Source organism: Pogoniulus pusillus, chromosome 33 (genome assembly GCF_015220805.1).
Source record: "Pogoniulus pusillus isolate bPogPus1 chromosome 33, bPogPus1.pri, whole genome shotgun sequence".
In the NCBI taxonomy this organism is placed as follows: domain Eukaryota; kingdom Metazoa; phylum Chordata; class Aves; order Piciformes; family Lybiidae; genus Pogoniulus; species Pogoniulus pusillus.
Genome location: NC_087296.1, coordinates 4,896,130 through 4,920,568, shown reverse-complemented (window position 1 = coordinate 4,920,568; position 24,439 = coordinate 4,896,130). Strand labels below are relative to the sequence as shown.

The following is a 24,439-nucleotide window of genomic DNA, read 5'->3' as shown; positions in this document are numbered from 1 at the left end:
TGGCACTGTGCTGTATTGTACAGTGTATCAGCTGAGTGAAATGTATGCTGCTGTAGGGATACTTTTCTTTTTATAAAGAAGAAAGCCTCTATTTGTAACTTGTCAGATTACTTAGTTGCTAATTTATCTCTGACTTGCAAGCAAGACAGCTGAACAAGAGAACTGGTAGAAACCAGGCTTCACCTTAGCTGCCAAATATGGCATTCTCTTTTGGAAATTGGGCAACAGTCAGGCAAGTCCAAAAGCATCATTGTAAGTACAGGCATAGGAGGGAGGGACTAATATAATCTTCTCCCCTGCCTCTCTGTTTTTGAGTACTGTAAGCTCGTTACTAAAGAGGTCAGTCTGTTTTCTTCCTTGGGCTGATACTGGTGTGCAGAAGCATTAATGTCAAGTTCTTAACATGAACCTGAAGTGCTTATAGCATCCAAGCCCACGCAGGAGTCAGGTGAAAGTTGGGGCATAGGAAGAGGAAGGAAGATGAAGTGCATAGCCAGGGCAAGTGTATAATCTAACCTGGGTATGCTGGCTGTGCTCCTGGCCATGTAACATTTTGGTTTTAGTTTAGTTTTGTTTGCTGTTTGGTTTTGGTTTTTTTCTGGGGGGTGTGTGGTGTGTGTGTTTGTTTGTTTGTTTTTGATGCATCTTATTTGTTTCAAGCAGATGTAGACCAAAAAAAAAAAAACCCAACTGATTAAGAGAGAAAATCCAGCATGCTGTGAGGAAAAACAAGCTTTCTCCTGGGGCCACTTGCTGTGGTTGGGGTTTCTGCTAATATCATTATGTTGTTCAGAGGTTGCAGCTGGTCATGCTTATGGCTGAGATTACTGTGGTGGTAGAGAGCTGTAAGTGTAGAAGAGGTAAAGGTAATCTGCTTCTTTTCTTAAATCAGTATTTGTACAGCAATAATTTGTGTGCTGTTCTCTCCATGTTGTTGTTCTGCGGTGTTTTAATTACTGAAGCAGAATAGCAGGAGTGTGTCAGGAACTGCGGTGTTATGTACCAATGCAAATTCATACTTGTAAGGTGTTTGAGAGTCTGTAATAATTTATGTGTTTGCATATTCCCTCTATTTGACATTGTCTTGAATGCAAGCAATTTGAGTTTTCAGCTGTAGCTGCTGATTACTCATGTCATCCTGTGGCAGGCTAAATGACAGAAATACTGACCCAAGTAAGAAGGCAATGTATTTGATCCTGAATGCACCAAAATTCCTGCCACTGATGGTATCTGAAAAGATATGTCTTGCTCCTCACTTTATTTTTCTTTCTTGATGAAAGTTATTATCATGAGGGAGGTAGAATGACACAAAGTGTTCATGTCTCGCTATAATCTCTCAATAGCTAAGTCAACCTAGATACTGGATTTACCTGCAAATCCTGAAAATACCTCTTACCACTGAGTGCTCTTAATGTGTGAGAAGGAGCAGCAGAACTAACCCAAACCTGTTCAGCCAGTTGCCAGCAAAGCATTCTAGTAACCTCCCTAATCTAGGCAGAGATTGTTAGTCTTTGGTAGCTGTGCCTTTCTGCAAGCTGCCAGTGCAGCTACACCGTGGCTTTGCTTCCTGCCCAAGAGCATAGTGCAAGTGGTCAGAAGTCATTTTTAGTGCTTCCCACAGGCTCTTGCATATGGTCTCTTCCATGGTTGTTTTGGCCTTTCTTCTGTTCCTCTCTCTGGAACCGAGTGCAGAAGTGTAGAAGCTGTAGCCTTTCAGAAAGCCACTGGCATTCAGCTGGTGTTTAGTGTGCTGCTGTGGCAAGCACTAAGGTATTGTGATGATAGGAGGTTGAGAAAGAAAGGAGGTGATGTAGAAGAGCTCGTGTTTGAGAGAGAAACAGATGAAGATTTTTGCCAAGCTTGTAGAGGAAGTCCTGTGCATAAATTAGCCCATAAAGAAGCTGTGAGGGAAAATCTCTCAAGATTTAGTAGTGCTTTTTTTAAAGAGATGAGGAGGATAAGAAGTTTCCTATTGCAGAGTGAGGGGAATAAGAGTTTTCCAATAGTGATGCAGTAAGAGCTTGAAGGGGAAAAAAGAGATTCCTTTCTGCCCTCCACTTGGTAAGAGGGTGCAAAGCAAGGCAGAACAGGGGGTTAAGTTAGAAGCTAAATACTTTGTGTGTCGACTACTGCACACAGAAATTTAATGTGTTGATGTATTTCTGAGTCATCCAATCTAATCTGTTGTATTGTAGGTTGAAGTGCTGTGAAGTTTCTTTCATAAGCTTACTTTCAAGATGAGTATTTTCACAGACCAGAAAAAACAAGCAAAATCTCCCAGTCTGCAGAGATCCAGAACACTGCAAGTGTGCTTGCAGAAACAGCCAGGTTTTCTGTGGAGTGTTCTAACCAAATTTCACTATGGATTTGTTGCTAACATCCAATTTTCCCATATCTTTTGTAAATATCTACTGAGAGGGTACATTTGCCTCTTCTGTGGCCTTTTTCAAGCTCATGATTTGCATAGATCTCTTCTACCCCAAGTCTTTCTCCTCTATTTTTAACTCCTGAGTTGTGTGTGGTAAAATAAGATTCTGTTTGCCTGTGCTCACTGCTGCTTCAATTACAGTTAAGGAGATGGTAAGGGCTATGTGTCTGATTGAGGAAGAGATGGTTAGCAAAAGTGATTGGCATCTCTTGAATTCTGCTTCCAAAGACAGGCTGCTATTGAGCTACATTGCTGGCATTTGGGAATTGACACAAGCTGCAATTTTGGATTCTTTTTCACTGAAGCTAAATACTGATGCTGAAAAAAGGTTTGTTTCAGTAACCATTTGCCTGAGAGAGTGCTGACACTGGTCCAGGACAACTGCTTTTAGAATAAATTGACTAACTCAGCCTGTGACTTGAGGAAATCAAATACAGTTTCTACTTGTGTAGCAACCCCAAAAACTTTAGCATTTTGACTTGGCTCATGAGTGTCACATACCTAAATAATTTAGGTTTATAAAAGACCTCCCAGCTTTGCAGACATGTTTTGCATGGATTACTTGACTCTAAGTTAGATAACTGTCAGATAAAATTGCTAGTTGTGATAATAGTAGAAATCATTATGCCTCTCCTGAGCTTCAGCTATCTCGACAGCTTCAGGAAGAAAACAGAAAGTACAGAAAAGTTTCAAATCCAAAGTAGCTGTTTTGAGGGAAAAACCTAGGAAAAAAAATCTTTAAATTGACCAGCACTTAACTTCCATGTCTGGAATCCTTAGGAATATTTTGTTAGGTTTTTATGTGGGAGCACAATGATTTAGCAGTGAGGTTTGGAGATTTGATCAAATGTTAGTGTCTCTAATAAGACTGTCTGAAAGGAAAGGAGTGTTGTAGAGAGAGTTAACTGACCTCTACAAAATTGGTGTCTCTAAGTGTGTGTGTGTGGGGGTGGTGGTTGTGTTTTGGGGTTTTTTTTGCTTGTGTTTTTGTTTGTTATGTGATTGTTTCTCTTTGAAATTTCTATTAGAAAGGAGAACTGATGTTCTGGTTGTGAGAAAGACTTGAAGGAGCTGAGATTACAGGAGCAGTGGATCTCTGAGGAGCAGTGTTCATGCTTGCTTCTGTCTTGGGATTAGTAGCTTTTAAATACATATTTTCAGATGAGACTACTGCATAACTGGTTCTTTATCCCTCAGTTGTCATCTGCTTTCTACAAAGTTCATGATCTTGAAATACTCTCTGGAGTCATTCATTTTACAGCTGAAACCACACTGAGGTCAGGATTTCCAATAGGTAAAGCAACAGCTGAAGGCTCCTATGTGTGCTGGGAGTGTCAGATTGCTCACTTCAGGGGGAGGATTCTCAGCTAGAGATGAGCATAGATGCAAACTGAAGACAGTCTCAGTATGGCTTTAAAGATGTGTTCCCATAGAGTGGACTTCATACACAGTCTTGTTATCTTTTTTGCTCATTCCTTGCTCAAGTAGAAGATACTACTGATTTCTTCTCAGAAGTGTTCACACAGGTAATGCTAGAACTATACTTCAACTGCTGTTGTCTTGTCTTTTCCACCTCTTTGGTATGTTGTGGGGTTGGAGAGCCTGAAGAGATATGATACAGAATCCTGCAATGGCTTAGGTTGGAAGAGACCTTAGAGATCATCTACTCCATCCTCCCTACCATGGGCAGGGATGCCTCTTAACTTGGCTTTCTTACTCAAGGCCTCATCCATCCTGGCCTTGAACTCCTCTGAGGAGGAGATATCCACAACCACTCTGGGCAACCTGCTTCAGGGTCTGACCACCCTTGTACTGAAGAAATTCCTCCTAAAATTTAGCCTAAACTTACTCTTCATTGACTTAGAGGCCATTCATTCATGAAGTTCTAGTAGCATGAGATTTACTGTTCGACTCCTGAGTGTTTTGGGAAAGACAGTTATGACTCATGAATTCTGCTAATTCAAAGGTGTTTGAAGAAAATTCTCACCATTTTAATACCTCCATGGATTATCTCAGATTCCTGCTCAGCTTTAACACCTTCTCACTCAAAAATGCCATGTTCAGTGCTTCGGTTCAGTATCGCTAACACAGCTGACACTGGGTTTCAGCCTGTGTCTTTGAATATCTATTCCTGGAACAGAATTTCTGTGTGAGTTTTTGCTGCCTTCTCAAGGGTGTTGTAGGCATCAAAAGTTATCTTTATGTTGGTACCTTTTGGTTAAAACCAGTCCTTGTACTGATGGATAGCCAGTTGTTACTTTGCCCAATTCTGTCATGCTCCAAATGAGAAACAGAGGTAGACAAACTACCAAATTTAATTTGACCTTCAGCTCAGAACAACCAAAAAAACCATTGTGAGTTGAAAGCCATTTATTCTACTTTTAGCATGATTTCAATGGTGGGAAACAATGTTAGTGCAGAACTTTATCCAAGTGATGATCTTAAGCTACAGGAAGAGCACGAGAGAAGTTCTGACTGCAGGACATGGCTTTTAAAGTTCAAGGGAAGCAGGACATGGGTCACGTTCCCCAGGAACAGATAGGGTTATTGCTGACTAAAGACCTTGTTTGTTGCTGGGAAACTAGCAAGGCTGTCTCTGTGGCTGAAATAAAGACATCTGTAACTTTGTGTAATCCTGCCTGACATCAAAGTGGGGAAAAAATGGAGATGTTCTCTTAACCAGTGATAACTTTTTTCCACTTTGGATATAGAATAATTTTTGTTGAAAAAGGCATTCAAGATCACCAAATCCAACCCTTATCTAACTAACCCATGCCCCTCAGCATCAAAGCCAACCCAAGGCATTCTGTGCTCTAGGGGACGTGTCCAAGCCCTACATCCTTCAGCACACAACCTGAGACCACAGCAGCTTAGCTGCAAGCAGAACATCTTCTCTTTCTTTCCTATACCCATACCTGACAACAAGCTTACCAACAAGACCAGGCTCCAAACTGGCATCATCCTTTCAATGTCCTGATACCCCAAGAAGAACCTAGCAGAGGGGTGTCAGTAATATTAAAAAGTCAGATGCATTGTAGGAGATGGAGAATTTCTGCTGAAGGAAAGCTGCCTCTTGGTGCCTTTGTAGGGTTTAGTTGCAGGCCTTACACCTTCTCCTGGGGGTGTTTCTTCAACTTGGCAGCTTTCCAGCCCTAACAAATGTGTGCAGCTTTCTCACTCTGCCCATGCAAACTATTGGATCTTACTCATGTTTTGGATGGCAGCTTTTGTACCTAAAGGTTGGTTTACTGAGAATTACATCCACATTATGTTAGTAAGCTTTCATGTAGGCCTGGCTATGAGAATAGAAGATTTCACGTTAGATCATTTGAGCTGGCAAGTCTGAAGGAAGAGAACAGAAATTGTGTGACAGGGCTCTCTGATAAATCTGGGCTTTCTATATGCTGTAGAGGAAGTATTTGACATGAGCTGGAAAAGGAAAACTGAGTAACTGCAGGATTTAGGCCATTGTCCTTCTGACAGGTCTTATACTGAGATTCTTTTTCTATTATTTACTCCTCTTCCCACTTATTTTTTTCTTTTGTTTTTCCTCCTGTGGGTGAACATTGTAATAATTTAGAAAAAACCCAGATAAATCTGTGCTTGGTGTTTGAGGCAGGTTCTCACCAAAGAGACTCAAAAGAAATGTAGGCTTCCCTTCCTGGGAAGGGCAATATTTAGCACTGCAGAGAAAGAGATGTGATGCCCATGAAGCTGGACTTTGTGGCTACAGTGTGCTTATACACTATGGCTTTAGAACCTCTACTTATGAAATGACCAAACCCATACAGCTGATGTTCTTGATGTTTTTAGTGAGTCACAACCTTTTTCTCCTCACAAGTGACTTTATGAAACAAAGCACAGATTCTTCTTTTGCATAATTAAAAAGACTTTGTGTCTGTGGCTGTAGTACATAATTCACTGATGAAGAAAAGTTTATTTCCTCCTGATTTCAGAGGAATTTTCCTCCTTACTTGGAGATAGCAAATCTTCACATGCAATATCCTTTCTAGGAAAGGAGGTATTTCCTAGATCTATTCATTATCTGTAATCAAGCTTGTCTATAAAGAAATAAGATCAGATTGAGCTCTATCTCCTGCAAATGCTGGTAAGAAATTACCTGGAGCAGCAGAATAATTTTACATCTTTCATGGTTTAATGTGAACATTTCAATTTTTTACCTTTATAAGCAGGCTGTTGTGTCTGCTTATGCCAATCTGTTAAAGAAGCCTACTCACATGAAATTCGCAGTTCTCAATCACTCAAGATACTTTGGAGCCAGTCTAATTTTAGCAATGGCAACAACCCTGTAGCTGCTTGAGATGTCTGTGAATCTTCATCAATAAATTCAGAGAAAGGGTGACAGTGACTGAAGTTGTGCTCTCTTTCCTTACAAAGAGGAAATGTTATGATAATACTGTAAAGGCTAAATTCTAATGAGATTGAGGTTAGTAAGATTTCCAGTGGTCTGTTAATATAGAGATCTTAAAAAGCTGTCTGTGGTTGTGGCTGTGAAATAGGCTGAAGCTGTTGTTAACAGAAGGTATATATACTTATATATTTCCTTGTGGAAGAACACAGACAGGATGGGTAGAGTGTTTGGGCAAGTGCATAAAAAACACGGAAGAGTAAGAATTTGTTGTGGTTTAGTGGGTGTGGTGATGCTGGGGTGATGGTTGGACTTGATGGTCTTGGGAGTCTTTCCCAGCTGTAGTGATTCTATGATCAAGTCCCTTTTCCAGTCAGTCACAGACACTTCCATTGGTACTGTTGCCTTTGTAAAGGGCTGTGACTATGTGCGCTGTGTAGTGTTGCCATAAGGGTAGTGGAACACGGGAACAGGGTGCCCAGGGAGGTGATTGGGGCCCCATCCTTGGAGATATTCAAGGTGATGCTTGACAGGGGTCTGGGAGACCTGATCTAGTTGAGGATGTCCTTGCTGACTGCAGAGGGGACTGGACTGGGTGACCTTTGGAGGTGCCTTCCAACCCAGACCATTCTATGATTCTGTGAACTCTGAGCAGCTTGCTCACAGTGCTGAACGTGATCAGCTTAGTGGCTTTGCTGCCGTGTTCCAGATACCACAGAGAGTTTTTCAGTTAACATTAGGTGCACTTCATTGTCATGGTTTTGCCTTACCTTGCAGGGGAAGAGAAGTTTGTAACTCAGTGGTGTTAATCACTCCTGACAAGTGATTAAATTCTTGCTATATGGCAGCAATAAACCAAAACGTTTAGATTATAGCAAGGTGTCTGTGTGGCCGTTGTGTTCAGGGCAGCACCATGTCTGAAGGACCCTGAGCTCCATGCTGTTCCCAGGCTTCGTCTTAGAGTAACAAACGTTTAAATTCCATTAATGGTGCTCACAAGGAGAAATTGATGTTTTCTATTGGCTTTTTCTAGCTACATCTTGGAATGTTTTTATGGTGCACTTGATTTGAGAAAATAGGCACTTTCTTTTTATTCATGATATTGTGCACTTAAGAAAGTTATTATTAATATATGCTGCAATCTTTATATTTACTGTTAGGATAGTCACAGTTGTAGCTTCAATATGACTGCAGTCTTTCAATCCAGTGCCTTGACGTGGTTGTATTGAGATTGGGATGTAGTTTAAGTTAGTTATCTGTGGATTCAAGACAGATCATCATTAAAAGTTTAAACATTTGAATAGTAGAGATAAAACAATAGTTTGAACCATGCACTACTTTTAAATCCTATTTTTTTCCCTTATGATCTTGGGCAAGTTGTTTCTCGTTTTCCATTGGCTTGTTTGTTAAGTAGCTTCTCTTATGATGGGAACACCACAAAGTGCAGTTGCAATAGCTGAGACAGTGGAACTCCTTTGAAATGTTTTAATTATCTTCTGAACTGTGCACTTCTGAAGTGAATTCAGGACTTTATTCTTTTCAAAGCTTTTGGAAAATGGAATGTGTTACCTAGAAGAAGCAGTAATCATGTTTTCATTTACTGCCTTGCATATTGCAGTTGGATGTGAGCCAGCTGAGTAAAATTTTTTGGGGGGGGGGCAAGAGGACAGATTTTCTTTTGCACTGTACAAATGAAAAGGTTAACATGATAATGTTAACAATGTAACTATGCCATTACAGAATGGCATAGTTGTTGGTGAGGGAGAAGGGCTTAACCTCAGAGACCAAATTACAGCCTTGTACTGGTACAGATGTTTGTAAGGGAGGGATCTTCTTGGTTATTGCTGGTGGGTGTGAGGAGCCTTGCATGTGGATGCTGCCTATGGCAATCTGAAATGGAGAGTCAGGCAGCTCTCAGCATGAGGCTGTCTCATAGCAGAAGTTTCATTTTGGTAAAAAGTTAATAACTTGTAAATTAGTATGAGTGGGAGGGCTTCTGGAGCCAGAAACAATGTTGATTTCAGCCTTTAATTCCTAGTTTGGAATGAGGGATCTTAAAGCCTGGTGGTGGTGTGATGTGATACTCATTTTACCAGGCAAATTCTTCTCGACTGGTTTTGAACAGCTTTAATAAAAACGGTTAGCCCACAGCCTCTTAGGAAGCAGATTCCCTTTCAGTTCTGTTTTGCTGTGTTTTTCACTCGGATTCAGTGAGCACATTGGCACTCTTAGCCTGGGGTGGCTGTTCAATAGAATCTACTTGATTAAACTAGCTTGTGCTGCTTGCTCCCTGCCCTCAGGCAAACCCCCACGCAGCAGGACCTTGAAGTTAGTTGGCCTGCTCCCAAGCCACTATTTCTGTGGACCAGATGAAAATGATTAGGGACAAAGACCTTGCTTCTGCTTGGCTATCCCTGGCACGGGTGCCTTTTGCCTCCTAGCAGAGCTGTGCAGTTTCTTCTGCAGGGTTGATTTTTCACCTTAATCACACTTGCTCCGCTCTCTAGTGAAAAATGTACTTACATGGGATCTGTCAGAGAAGGATTTATGCAGCCTTTCCTGCCATTTCATTCTGCACAAGCTCTTGACATGTGTTCAGAGTTCACCAGAGTTTTTCTGTGTGTTCAACCTGAAGTAGAAATACTTCGTCCTGCCTCAAGTGTTTCATAAGAGCATAGGTCTTGAGGGAGTTGAACAGTATACTTGCCTGTTACACACATCATTTGACGTTATTTATTGAGTTCTTACAAGTGGGGAAAGAGCTAATAAAGCACCATTTGGGGGGTTGTTCTTTGGCTGCCTAATATCCTTTTATTAAGTATCTAGGATTGCAGATTTCATTAGATTGCATTAACTGACTCAGTTGTGGAGTTTTAAACATATTTATTTTTCTTTTTTAAAAATTCTTTACTATTAAATAGGATTTTTTGGTTAAAATAACACTTGGTGGAGGTCTTTAGGCTATTATGTTTGCATGATAAGAGCAATTAACTTTGGAGACACAGTCATATAGGCTTACATTTCTGCCAAAGCAAGTAAATCATGTTGATGTCTTTCAGGGAGCTTATATTTATGATTCCAGTGCTGTTGGTTAAAAAAACCCAAGCCAACACATTTTGGAAGGTCTGGAGTATAGTATCTTGATCCTTGATACTCATTTATTTTAGATAGTATTTCATGGTCTCCTTACTTGCTCAGTGTTCACAAACCCCAGTGAACAGTGTCCTAGAAGTGTCTTGTTTGCAGCTCAGTAGGATCGCCTTCTTTTCCTACATTCTCTAGTACCTGAAGTCGTTGAGTTAATTTTGGTGTGTTTTGTTTATTTTTTTAAACCAGCTTCTATAACTTCTTGTTTGCCTCTTAAAATCCTATGCAGGGTGGCTGGCTAAGTGCTGACAGGCTTGCAGTGACGAGAAGCAATGCTGCTGAAAGCAGTGTGCGCCAGACGGAATCCCTGGTCTCTGCAGTGACCTTCAGACTGTGAAGGTCTGAGGAGCTGAAAGCAGAGCTTGCATCTGTAGAACTAGTTCAAGGGTAGCTGTGCTAGTGGAGTGGTGTGCCTGGGCAATTAGATGTGCCAGAAAAAGGGTGCACTGCAGTGCTGTAGTGGCTGCACTGTTTTGGGATTCCAGCTGATGATGTGTGCACAGAGTTGTTCTGTACCACGTAGTTCAAACACAGCCGCAATTTAAAAGCCACCACTGAGTCTAAATGTCCAGAGTTGCTCTTGGTTCTGCAGGCAACAGAATTTGGTCTTCCCAATCCCAGTAAGCAATCTGAGTTAGGGAGTTAATACCTTGCAGTTCGTATAAATCTTTGACGTAGCAGAACTGTGTGTGAGAGGGGATGGACATTTATGACTAATTAATGAAATTAAAAGCAATTTCTGTGAGATAAGGGTTGAGCTTCCTGCCTGTAAAGTTACACATTTCCTGGTTCTGCATCTTGAGCAAAGGTCTTGTAAATGACTAACTCATGGAAATAAAGGGCTGATCAGTGGGGAGCAGAGAAGGAACCTGCATTATGGTGTTGATAGATCCTGTTGAATCCTTCTGCACAGGGAGCAGACATGGCCACTTCCGAAGTTACTCCTGAAAATGTAGCTCATGAACAGCTCTTAGGAGCATGTGCTTGGACTTCTTGGAGTCTGTTGAAAGGAAACTTGCTTTTAATATCCAAGTGTAATTTATGCATGAAAACAGATTGGCTTTTCAGCTTCTTAATCCAGACCAAATTAAAGTAAATCATTATGCTTGTACTGATCCATGTAATAGAACTCAGAGCTAAAAATATTCCTCTCTTTGTTTTGTTTTTGTGTGCAGAAAAGATGAAAAGGAGTATGCACTGAAGCAAATTGAAGGTACAGGGATATCCATGTCGGCCTGTAGAGAGATTGCAGTAAGTGTACATAAATTAAAGCATTTTTACTGTCATTCTTACTCACCAGCTCTTTTATCTTCTCTGAATTAAGTAACAAAGATTATCTAAATGTTTTCTTTAAAGTGTGCAAACATGAAAATTATCCAAACATGAAAATTATTCAAACCTGAGCTTCTCTTAAAATGTTTTGCAAATACTACAGTGTTTTTTTTCAGTGGAGAGAGATGTACTTGTTCCATAACAGTAATGCCTCTTTCTGGTGTAATTTTGTTTTATTTGCTTTTATGTGCTGAGAGGGAAATACTTGTGAACCTTTTAATGATGATTTATTTTGCAAAAGGATGCTTTTAAAATGACTTCAAGGAAAATGGTTCCGAAAGATTACACATCTGCTTGCTAGTAATGTATTTTACTTCAGACTAATAGTAGCTTACTCTTCTTTAGTACCTGAGAACAGTTTGTTCTCCTCATCCCTTATTTGTTTTGCTAAGTACAGAGACGTTTCAAAGCAAAATAAAAGCCAGCTTTAATTATATTTTTATTACAAGTATCTTAGGAGAAAAAATTGATTTAGAAATTGCACACTTGAGCACTCCAGTGCCCATCATTCCTTCAGCGTTGCCTAACTGCAGTCGTTTGTGTATGAAAGTCTAATTTAATCTTTAAATGTTTGTTTTATGGCTGCAAATGTGCACTGCTGTCTAAGTGCTGGATAGCAAGTTAAATTTTGTAACCTGAGAATTTCTTGCATTGCAAAGGAAGTGCACTTGGTGATTAAATATTTGCCTTGTTTTAATGCAGTCGATCTGCTGAGAGCCGTTGAAGTGTGTGTTAGGATTGTGCCTGAAGCCTTTTATAACCCGGGAGTGGTGCAGTGAAATGCACACAGTGCTCAGGTGTGCAGTGAAATGCACACAGTGCTCAGGTGTGCAGTGAAATGCACACAGTGCTCAGGTGTGCAGTGCAGCCTGGGGCAGGGGAAACTGATGGTGTCCATGGACTGAGTGTACCGGTGTATCGTGTTCAGAGGGGTGCCCATTCTGTGTGAAGAGACTTAGCAGCTAAAACTACTCTGCTTTTAAAGTGCTTGTCACTGTAAGGTCAAGGTCACTCGTGGATTTGAGAGGTGGCTGTGGTGCTGGCAGTCACTTCACACAAAGTCTACCCAGTGCTAATATTTCTGCCTGTGGAGGAAATAAGAAATCCTCTTTTGTCACCAGCACTAGATTATGTTCTTGTTACTGTAAGGCTGTTTTTGACAGCATTGGATTTATTTTCTTTGTATTTCTTTGATTCTTGTCCTTTGTCTGCTTTATACTGTACTATTATGGGCATGATAGAAAAGGAAACTTTTGTTGTCATGATCACACTGTGACATGGAGCTGATTCTGTCATATTTGGACAAATCACAACAAACTAGAGTGTCAAACTCTTTTTTTCCTCTGGTGATATATCACCATTTCAGTCTTGATTCTACTTCTTTTTGAAACTTCTTCTTTATTATTATTGGTGAAGCTTTGTGCAAAGCTTAGTACAGTCTGGGAAATTCCACTATTGCTGTGTAAGTTGCTTGAGTCCTCTCATTGATTCTTCTTGTAGTTGTTCCTCAAATGATATTATACTCTTCTTGAGCCTTTATTGTAAAACTCTGTAACCTGAAATAATGTAGAAAATCACTTCTTGCCTCAGTGAAATTTAAAATTGGTCTGTGAAAAAGGTAAAGGTGAAATAGTTGAAAAAGAAAGAAGAACTTCTTGTCTGACAGAAACAAGCTGAATTGGGTACATTATCCACTGAGAGAACCAGGCTTCTAATGGATGTATTAATAGCTAATCTTGTATTTAAAGGCTTAGATAGGTAACAAAGAGGGTAACATTTACTGGTTAAGTAAAGATTATCAGCTAGAAAGAGACCACATTAAAATGTCAGAAGCATTTGTTTTGACATTTAGACCCCCTGCCTTAAACCTCAGACCCTACACATATTTTATGGAAGCTGAGAACATGAAAGAAGCAGCAGTGTGCTGATTGTGTGGGTGTTCAGAATATTTGAGTAATTCTCTAACCTGAAGACACTTGACAAATATGCTCAGGAAATTTATTGCTGAGCTGAAAAAACATTCCAGTTTGCAGCTCAAGACCGTTTTGTGTGTCACATTGCCTGGGCACTCAGAATAAGATCTAATGGCTAACTTTTCCCTAAGAGAAAACAAAACAACTTTCCCTCCCTTCTGTCATTGTGGATCAAGTTGGTCTGTCTTTGCTTAGGACTCTGAAAAACATAAAACCTCTTTTACCACTGTTCATATGAGCTTTTCCTGGAAGGAGACTTACATCAGTGAAAACATCACATAGGCAGTAATTCCTGGGGCAAGTTTCTTTCTTTCAACTTTTCAACTCTAATTTTTGTTACTTTTTCTATATCAGGGTTTGTTTAGTTTCATTTTATAGCTCAGTAGTCTTTTTTTTTCCTGTTAGAAAAGGTAATTGGACTAAGCTATTAGAAATGGTTTAAACGGGAGAAGTAGAGCCACAACCCAGCAGCCTTGTTTACGGAGTGCCCTGAACTGCTGCAGCTTTGCCCTGGGTGAATGTTGGGTCTGGGACACAACCATTTCAGTTGCCACATCCTGTGCCTGTGTGTGCTGGTCCTTGGTGAAGCTGCTGAAGGCTGCTCCTTCTGGGAGACCTTGAAACAATGCCAGAACACTGTGGGATGCTGGTGGGAGCATTAGTTGGCCTTTGTCTTCATAGTTGCATTTATGGGTACAGGCTGAAATAATTCAGACTGTAATGTTAAATGAGTTACTGAAAGCTCCTTTGTACAATGTAGCATGCACAAATTATTCTCAGTCCTTTTGCCTGCTAATGCAATGTGTGTTACAGAATGCTAGAGGGTACAAATGTTTTGACATCCTCAGTTTCTGAGGGTGGGCAAGGTTTTAGAAGCCTTCCAGGTTAGATGACAGCTTTGTGTAACCTTTTGGCATTTGTCAGCTCACTTAAGCAAGGCTCTAGCTAACTGTATTTGTGTTCTTCCCCTGCTTTTGGGTACAGGCAGCTCTTCTGGGGCTGTGTCTCCTTCATCCTGGCTTTGGGGTTCTGTGGTGTTGAAGCTGAGCCAGGGAGGTCCAGCTTGACCTTTTGTCACTGCCTTGAAACTCTCAGTGCCTTTGCCAGGTGCTGCTTGGCAGTGCTGCTGGCAGCCTGACACGGGGACCCCTAAGGGGTTGTGTTGTGCCTTGCTGGTGGAGCTGGTGCAGCTTATTTGCTTTTCCCTCTGTTAGGTGCTGCATGTCACTTCCAGGCTGCTCTCATCTCCCTGGTCGGGAACTGCTTAGTCAAATCAACTCAGTGTGAAGCTATTTAATTTGAGCCTGTGGACCAGGCTAGCCTTAGAACCTGTTTGACCTGTCTGCATCTCTTAGGAGTGCTGGAAAGAGCAGCTCCACAGCAGTAATGATAATTTTTCAGTGTTAATGGAACACTTTGAAGATATTTAATACCACTGATTCACTTCAAGTACAGTTACACAGAATTTCCTGATAGATACAAGTCTTCTGCTTTGAGTCTGCTGACCATTTCCTTGACTGTGACTATCAACAGCAGCTTACAGTATGTAGAAAAAGAGGTTTCCAACCTTGGGCTCTGGCTTTGCTTAAGGCCAGGTTAAGTAAAACAAGGCTTTAAAAAAGTCTGTGTCCCTGAGCACATTTGCTGTAGGAGATTCCTTTTGAATGTCTGACTTTCTTTTCCCTTGCCAAGATAATCTAAATGTGTAGAATAGTTGGCAGTCTAAAAATCTGCCCATAAATTCTCTACTACCTAATTAGAAAAGATTGTTAGATTTGGTTTTGGAAACTTTAAAACTCTACTCCCTCTTTCAATAGCTGGAGGTAGTGAAGCAACTTGAATAAAACCTATTTTTTTGGAGGGATTTTTTATCAGAGAGTTAGGGCATGTGTTGGCTGGAAGTATGTGCACTGATTTTTTAAGGATGAATCAGCTGGAAGGAGGTTTTTGATTCAGCTACATGACAACTCATGTTTTGCATGCCATATGAAAAATAAGAGTTCTCTGTGTTACATGGGGGTTGTTTAGCCTGGAGAAGAGGAGGCTCAGGGGGGACCTCATTGCTGTCTACAACTACCTGAAGGGACACTGTAGCCAGGTGGGGGACAGCCTCTTCTCCCAGGCAACCAGCAATAGAACAAGGGGACACAGTCTCAAGTTGTGGTGGGGTAGGTATAGGTTGGATGTTAGGAGGAAGTTGTTGGCAGAGAGAGTGATTGGCATTGGAATGGGCTGCCCAAGGAGGTGGTGGAGGCACCGTCCCTGGAGGTGTTCAAGCAAAGCCTGGCTGAGGCACTCAGTGCCATGGTCTAGTTGACTGGATAGGGCTGGGTGCTAGGTTGGACTGGATGATCTTGGAGGTCTCTTCCAACCTGGTTGATTCTATGGCCTAATCTTGTGTCATTTAAATGCTTTTGAAGGGAGTACTTAAATTCCTACTTCACTTTTTCTTCAAAAGGGTTCTATGGACTTTTTTTGGTGTGTTTTTTTTTTTTCCTTTTGTATTTTATGGTATCTGAAAGAACAGTTGACTTAATAAAAGAGAATGTACACAAGTAGGAAATCAGTGGAATAAAAAGGGATTTTTGTTTTGATCAATTAAGTTGACCTTTTTTTTTTCTTAACAGCCTATAAATGCACCAAAGTGTTTCTGAAAATAACTTTCAGAGCTTGAAGTATATATTTTTTTTTTGGTCCAGTAATTGTAAGGAAAGTAGAGGATCACATGAAGCAGCTAATCAGTTCTGTTGTCTGCCTGAAGCTACCTCCTTCAGAAATGTAACAACAATCATAGAATCAGAATCTTAGAATCACTCAGGGTTGGAAGGGACCACAAGGATCATCTAGTTCCAACCCCCCTGCTGTGGGCAGGGACACCCTACCCTAGATCAGGCTGGCCTTAAACACCTCCAGGGATGGGGCCTCAACCACCTCCCTGGGCAGCCCATTCCAGGCTCTCACCACTCTCATGCTGAAGAACTTCTTCCTCATGTCCACTCTGAATCTCCCCACCTCCAGCTTTGCTCCATTCCCCCAAGTCCTGTCACTATCTGCCACTACCACAACAACATGAAAGAGCATGCAGAGGAGAAAGAGAGACGCTGCTCTTAGCACACCATTGCTTTCTAAATGCAGAACTGGAAGGCTTGTTGTTACATCCACAGCTCGTGCACTAAACTGTGTGTAGATGCTGTGTATGCTCAGTATCCTCAGCCTTGAGCTTTTTCATATGCAGCCACCCAAGGACAGTGAAGTTAGGGTAGTGCTGACAGGCTGTGCTGTGGGAAAAAGTCATCAGTGGCTTGCATACGTGAACAGCATATTGAAAGGAGCTATCAGGAGGATAATTCTGATTATAGACAGTTATGAAATATGACATCTGCTGCCAGTTCTTGAAGACATTTCAGGAAGCCTCTGCCTGCTCCTTCTGTGCTAATGAATTTATCCCATCCCACAGACCCTGCAGAGTTTGTTTCTCAACTCTCATTGTCTTGCCATGTTTTCACTTGCTCATTAGACTAGTTTCTTTTTTACCTCGGTTGCCTTTTGTATTGTTTCCCTGGCTTTCTTCTCCCTTTATCTCCAGATGCTTTTAATATTTACAAGCAATACAGTGGTTTCCTGCCCACTAGCTCTGCCTTAGATCCGTTGTGATTTGACTTCTCTGAGTTCCTACTCCAAAGAAGCTCATTACTCTGATTAATGATCTGTCTCTGACCAAGTTCCAGCATTTGTTCCGTATCCTCATCTGCCTCAGTATCTGTGCTCTTCAGGCTAATAATTGTTCCTTCTTTTTTTGACATGTGATTTGTGTTTTGTATGAATGACTTTGTTCTTGCCCAGGTTTATTGTTCTGAGGCTGGGTGATCTTACAGCTTTATACTCTGTCTCTAAGTATTTATTACACTGGTGGCCTATAAAATTAATTTACTGCTACTAAATTGTCTGTTGTACTGTTCCACATCTGAAATGCACTGAACTTGCTCAAAACCTGGTAGTCTAAATAAGGAATTACACTGTAATTTTCAGTTCTAATAGTTTTCAGCTATCTCCATTGTTCAGATTTTTTCAGACTGAGGCCAGATGGATTATTTCATATTTCCTTCTTCTAGGCATCTCCAATCCAGACCATTTTCAAGCTCTTGTTTTCATTCTTCATTACTTAGAGCACTCATGGATTTTTGTTTTTCTCAACAGAGATGGGCCTGAAAAACAAATCTATATCCCAGTCCCACTGGGATCATTAATTGTTATCTTTTCCTTGGGCAACACTGCTGCAGAGGTGCTGCTAGAGAAGCCTTCCTTTAAACCATTCAGTTTCTTTCTTACCCAATTAAGTGGCCTCGAAGTCCCCTCTGAAAATGCAGACTCTACACAACACAGAAACAACAGGCTTATCTTCTGTGGTTAAACTTAATAATGCTGGTTACTCCAGTTAGTGTTCAGAATGCCATCTACTCACTTATCAGATGTTCATCTAATTATGGCTGTGTTGTTCTGCATACTAGTGGAAATACAACTTGTCAGAGCATTCCCAGAGAAAGCAGCATCAGTAAAGTCCTGAAGTGTTCAATTCTCTTGTGTGGTCTGTGGTGAACTGATTGTTTGCATTTTGGTTTAAGAGCCTTTTCTCCTTTTCTTGCTGGCATGTTCTGGTGCTATTGACTCATACTGATGGTCTGACATGAAGCACACACCCAGGGCAGGATTGCAATTGCTTGTGCAAAGCCAAATGCATAAAAACTAAAGGAGTTTTCCTACAGAAGCTTTTCCCCTAGCAAGGACAGCTAGAGCAGATTCATTTCAGGGTAGACAGGGCTGATCATCTTCCAGCCAAGAAGAGGGTGAAGAACCTGAAGTTGTCAGAAGGGAGATGAAGTGAGGTGAATTTCGGGTGATAGTTTAGTGGTGGTGATTGTTTTGTGGCTTATTCTGCCCCACTGAGCTTCCTTTTCCTTTCTGAGTGCTTAATCTACATTTCACACATCATTTAAGATTCCATGTTCCTTGGTCCTCCTTCACATGCACACAGGAAAAACAAAAGAAAAACCATGCAGAGGAATTTTTCATCTGATGCACTTCACTTTTGTTTGTTTTATTGCTCTTTTGTCAAAATGTGGCTAATATGCTAAGGCAACAAAAGGCATCTCCTGGAAGTTCATCTGCTAGTCTTAATTTGGCTGGAGAGCGCTGGGGAGGGGTGAGTCTCTTTAGCACTTGAATATCCCTGCTAATCCAAGGCTTTCATGGTGAAGGTGACCATTTCTGCAGCACATTCAGGGGGGCTGAGATGAAGTTTGAAGATCTGATAAAACATTGCTCTTGGAGCGCTCATAAACCACAGCATTCTCTGCTTGGCATCTTGGCAGTCACCCTGGTAGAAACTGGCCAGATACTAAGGCGCAAAGTGACTCTTGCTTGGCCTGAGGACAGTAACATAGCTGTTGCTTTTAATGTGTGTGAAAAGAGTTTATCTGCTTTTACAAATATGGGCTCAATGTTAAAAAGTCAAGGCACTGAGTTGCATCAACAACAATCAGAGAGCAGTGGGGAGAAAGAAAATGAAGTGTGACTTGGGTTGGTATTGCCCTTTTATAGTGCGTGATGCTCAGAAGGATTCTGTTGTCTAGGTAACAGGGTCTGTACTTCATTTCTTAGGAAAGATGGAACAGATGTTCTTGCAAGAAGCAACCAATTATCACCAGTGAGAATATTGGCAGTATTTAAACTAATTGCTCTGTTGTTGCGTACAGTCCAATTCGGATGCTATGAATAGTAAAGAAAATGTAAATGAGGGAAGTCTTCCTTGCATGGCTTTTCCTGATTGAGGTTTTTAAAAAATATGGAGGAGTTTGTAAAACAGCACTCATCAGTGTGTCTTTTCACATTTCCACCTATCACTGTGTTTTATTCAGTATCATTTGGTCAGTTTTATTTGGGAGTTGTAATGTGCCTTTCGTTCTCCATCGCGCCCATCGCTGGGTCACATCTCTGGCGTCTCATGTACGTTTGCTTAGGTCATTTAAAATCCCTAAAAATCTGAAGGCAGTGGGATAAAAGGATACTTACTCGTGGTGGAATAAGAGACTCTGAGGGCTTTTTCCAAATAATGTAAGTCTGTTCTGGGATTTGATGGTGGCAAAATCCAGGCACAGCTACTTGGATGGGAGACGGTGCCATAAAAAGCCAGGGCTCAAACCCCACCATGTGCCACTTAGCTGCCACATAGCTTATGTGTAGTGGCATAGCAGGTGGTGACAGAAGAAGAAGAGAACTGAAGGGGACAGTGTAGAACAAGGAGTGCCCAAGAACCCTCTCACTGCAGCACTCACCAGAGTGCCATGTTTTTCTGAAGAGTTGTGCTGAAGTAACTTCATGTGTGAATTAAAGTATTTATTTTGCTTAAGGATGTGGGTTTGTCTTCCTGGGAGATTGTTGCAGCCTTTACAGCACAGGGCAAGGTGGTAAGACTCTGGAATACGTTGCTTTGTGGAGATGATTGTGAATGCCTTTCACTGGGGTTGTTCAAAGCCAGGTTGGGTGAGGCTTTGATCATCTGAGTTTAGTTGAGAGAGGTCCCTGCCCATGGTTGGGAGGTTGGAGAAGATGATTTTTAAGGTGCCTTCCAGCCTAAGCCATTCTGTGATATGCTCTTGGCCTTTATAAGAGATGTGGAGGGAAGCATATTGGCAAATACACATGGTCTTAAACATTTGGTATAAAATCTGATATTGAGTATTAAGTAATAAGAGAGGACCTTGGGACTAGATTCTCAGGCCACTCTGTGAGTCCTTAGCAAAGCTAAGCCATACCATTATGCACTCAACAAAACAGCTAGTCCCTTCCCTGAACTTTTCCATGCTTCTTGCCAAATACAAAAGGTCTATTCTATGTGATTTTTTTTTTGAGGTAGGGCATTAAAAAAAAACACGTGTTTTCTGTCTTGGCAATAATAGGCTAAAGGAAGAGCTGTTGACCTACTCTCTTTTTATTGACTGTGATAAAGGACATGCTGTTTTGATTTTTATCTAACTGTGGAAAATGTCATAATGAGTGGAAACAAAGTGCTTGTTGCACTTCTTGGATTATTTGGCTGAGTTATCCCATTGTATAGCAGTGACATGTTGATTGGGACAAAATGTCTTCTTACATTGAGTTATTTCAATAACCATTGTAAAGCCTTTGCTGTTTCAGTAGGGAAAAAATATTATTTGTGGTTTGGTTTGGGTTTTTTTTTTTGACCATTTTTTTTACATGGCTACTTTGCATGTACCTTCTAATCTTTTGGCTGTTGTTCTTCATCTGAGTGGCTCCTGGCTCTCTTTCTGTGAACTCTTCCCGTTCCTCCTCTGTAATTTAATGCAGATGATGCATCTGGTCGCTTAGCTGTAGGTATTAGCTTGGCTTTGCCTCTTCAGCCAGGGACAATACTGCTTAAATGTTTGTGTTCACTAGCAGAGCTCCTCTTTTGTTGTCCTTTTCAAATGCTGTTGTCTCTAATTCCTGTTCTAAACCTCTTTTTTGTTGTATAGTGCCTTCGTTGTGTAGCATCCTTCCTGTTCTGTTGCTTAGACTTCTTTATGGTGGCTTTATGACTTCTCATGTCCTCCTGTTCCTCCTTGCTTTTCTTTTGTAGATACACTGATACTCCTCCTGCTTCCCTCTCTTACCACAGTCTGTCAGCAGCAATGTTTCCTACTTTTGCAGCTTCTTTTCTATGCCAGAGTGCTGATAGTAAAACCTGACCAGCAGCTTCTGCAGATTTTTTGCCTGCTTTCATGAGAGGTTTCTGGGTTTACAGTTTAATTGTATCACATATCACTAGTTCCAGGTTCTTTTCACCATCCTTGGCATACTCTCTGAGCCCTCCTCTTTTTCTGCCTTCCCTTTTCATACAAATCTAACTGGTTTTATTCCTGAAGGTCATGCAGAGAGGATAAAAGGATTTGACAGGTACTATGCTTTTCCATTTGCTACCCTTAGAAATAGAGGCAGCTTCTTTGAGCCCCTTTTCTCTGCAATGATTCCATTCCATCATGCCTTGTTTTCTGCTTTCTGACCTTCTACTCGTGACACAGACATTAAGTAACCTTACTTTCATGGGAACTAAAGCTTAAAGGAGAAGAGGAGGACACTTTTGCCAGAGAGCTGACAGGCCTCTGGACTTTGTGCCAAGGAAGAGTGTTTGCTGTGTTGGGCACTTTTCTCTGCATCTCCTTCACGTTTTCTGTATTTGCCTTTTGCTTTGTCTGAACAATCAGATGTTTGTTAGTGCCCAGACTGGAAAATCTCAGCCCAAACAAATAGGTAGGCAAAGTTAGGAGCAACAAACAGGCAGGAGGCTTGCTGTAGTCTCAGGGCTTCTTCAGAGTGGGTGATGGCATAATTGTGTAAGAAAATTTCTTAGCTTCTTAAAATTATCTTTCTTTTTCTCTAGGCAGTTGTTATTCCACGAGGGAGATGCACATAAATGAACTCTGTCATTACAAAAACGCTGTTTGCTATCACTGATTGAATGCTTAATAAGATACACTGAATCTGGAAGAGCTCTGTTGCAGGTCTTGAGAGTGATTTCCAGTTACTCAGTTTTGCATAGTTTCTGGGACAGTATCAGCACTTCGGAAGAAAGTCTCGTGTGAGTGTGTTTAGGGCCACATGGCTTTTGCTGCCAATCAATTCAGTACCCATTTGCTTGCAGCAATAGTTATATTCAGTGGAAAACGAAAGGCAGAATACCCTGGCCAGCAGGTTGAAGGAGGTGATTTCCCCCCTCTCTATTCCACTCTGGTGAGACTTCACCTTGAGTACTGCATCCAGTTCTGGAGCCCCTGTTACCAGAAGGAAATGGACTTGCTGGAGTGTGTCCAGAGAAGGGCCACGAGGATGATCAGAGGCTGGAGCACCTCTCCTGTGGAGACAGACTGGGTGAGTTTGGACTGTTTGGTCTGGAGAGGAGGAGGCTCTAAGAAGACCTTCCAGAATCTTACAGGAGCCTACAAGAAAGTTGGGGAGGGACTTTTTAGGGTGTCAGGACTGGGGGTAATGGAGCAAAACTAGAAGTGGGTAGATCCAGATTGGATGTTAGGAAGAAAAAGTGGTGAGAGACTGGAACAGGTTGCCCAGGGAGGTGGCAAAAGCCTCATCCCTGACAGTTTTTAGGGCCAGGCTGCATGTGGCTCTGAGCGACCTGATCTAGTGTGAGGTGTGCTATGGCAGGAGGGTTGGAGCTAGATGATGCTTGAGGTCCTTGTCAGCCCTGCCAATTCTATGATTCTATGCCTAGTCTCTTGTGGTGGCAAATTCTAACAAGTTATTTAGTTTCTTCATTTTATTACTTACTGTTTGAAAACCTCTCTTAAAAACCTGGTGTCTTATGTGCTGTACCTTGGTTATGTTTTTGTCTCTTTGCTCAACAAGCTTTGTCAATTAATATTTAACCACTTTATGAGCCTTCCTGAACTGTATCAGCCCTTATTAGAGGAAAATACTGCTTCTGTTGCATTTGTTACCTCCTTGAAGGAGGTTTCATATTTGATGGAAGAATGGAGAAACAGCAGCATTTAGAGTACCAACTCATTTGTTTTATCCAGTTGCAGCCTGATCCTGAGAGAATGAAAGGAATCTTGTGGTAGGCGTTTAATGACTTGGGAGGTAGCCACTGAACATCTTGTTTTAGCTTGCTTCACACATTAGATTTGTCTAACGTGTGGCTGAAGGAATTGCAGAAAATTGGGGTAAAAAGTGAAAGCCTTTGAGCAAAAGCAGAACAAATTTAACAGGTAGTTTTGTGAATCAGCACTAAGAACTACTCCGTCCTTGTGCTCCCAGACTGGCATGCTGAATTTGCTGTAAATAGCTGCCAACAAACTGATTACTGCTACAATTCTGGAGTAGAAGCTTTGAAAGAGGAAGATTCTTAAAGGAAACCTAATTGTAAAACTGTGTGCAAAATGTTTGCTATTTAAACAGGCCCAAGTTAATGAAAGGAAGTTAAGAACCCCAAAAGACTCACATCCTCTCCTCCAGTCTGCAGGCACAGTTCTCACTTCCAGCAAGGCATTAGGCCTCAGTTTATACTTGCAGCCATAGGCTTGTCTATTAGTTTGTTAACTGGAGGTAGGACATTAAAGCAGATTGGCTGAGGCACATCAAACTTTAATGGATGCTGTCATTCAGAACTAAAGCAGCTTTAACTCGATTCCCATAAGGAACAGAAGTTTAATGTGCTTAATATGTTTTGAACTCATAGCTCTGATTTGATTTAATTTTCCATTTAAAGAAGACTTAAACTATAAATTATATATCTAAATTCCTGCCTCCCAGTCTGGACTAAGTAGAATGAGAACATATGAAAGAAAATCTTTAGTTTTTCCTTTTTCTTCTTCTCCTCTCTCTAACCCTATGAAGGAATTGTTTTTCTTTTAACCTGAGAATGCTAAAATACATACAATTTGTGTCACATAGTAAGCTCACTGAGGGCTTGCTGTGTGATCTACAAGACTGTATTATTCTTCCTAGAAAAATCTACACTTTCTGTGGTTCAGCATCATGGCAATGGGACCTAACAGAATCATGTTAAGCTGTTGTGTGCCTGGGTCAGCCAGTGGTGTCAAGGCACAGGCACTTGATTTTCACTTCTTTTGAACTTCCTTCTGGCTTCAGGCTCACTGCAGGGGAGCTGATAGCTGATCCAGCATACAACCAGTGGGCACAAAGTGAAGCCATTCTCCTGCTTTCAGTCAGAACAGAACGAGGTCTGTTTGGTGGTTCTGCTTTTCAGCTCACACTCTTCTCATTAACTGCACTTTATGAAGCTAATGACATGTTTCTGCAGGCAGGGTCTGCTTCTAGCAGTGATAGCCCTGATGTTTGTAGTTACCAGCAAGGGTCGGGGTGCAGAGCAAGGTCACTGCTAGGTTGCTGGTAATGGCATTGGGGATGCAGAGTGACAAGTCACACCTGTGGGCAGGAGCAGACAGGACAGGTGATCCTAAACTGACCAACAAGGGCTTCAGGTCCATGTGTGTCATATTCAGTGCAACACTGAGCAACCACGAGGGTCAAGTCCTCTTCTTCAGTGGCTAGCATCCGAGGAGGACTCTCCATTCTGCCTTGACTGAGTTCCTGAATCTAGTGCCAGAATCCTGCTCTGAATCTAGTTCCCGTCTGCTACTGAGTCCAGTCTGGGAC

At 41.4% G+C, this 24,439-nt stretch overlaps 1 protein-coding gene across 5 annotated transcripts in view; it reads left to right on the top strand.

Moving 5' to 3' along the window:
- Positions 1-24,439, top strand: part of CDK19 (cyclin dependent kinase 19) — a 95,737-nt gene that overhangs the window by 5,278 nt on the left and 66,020 nt on the right. For all 5 annotated transcript variants that reach the window (XR_010308124.1, XR_010308123.1, XR_010308125.1 and 2 more), the window contains exon 2: positions 11,120-11,195. Coding sequence is in view for 2 of the 5 variants with exons in the window: in XM_064170025.1 (XP_064026095.1) it covers positions 11,120-11,195 (76 nt within the window). In the remaining 3 variants the exon portion in view is untranslated. The remainder of the gene's footprint in view (positions 1-11,119; positions 11,196-24,439) is intronic.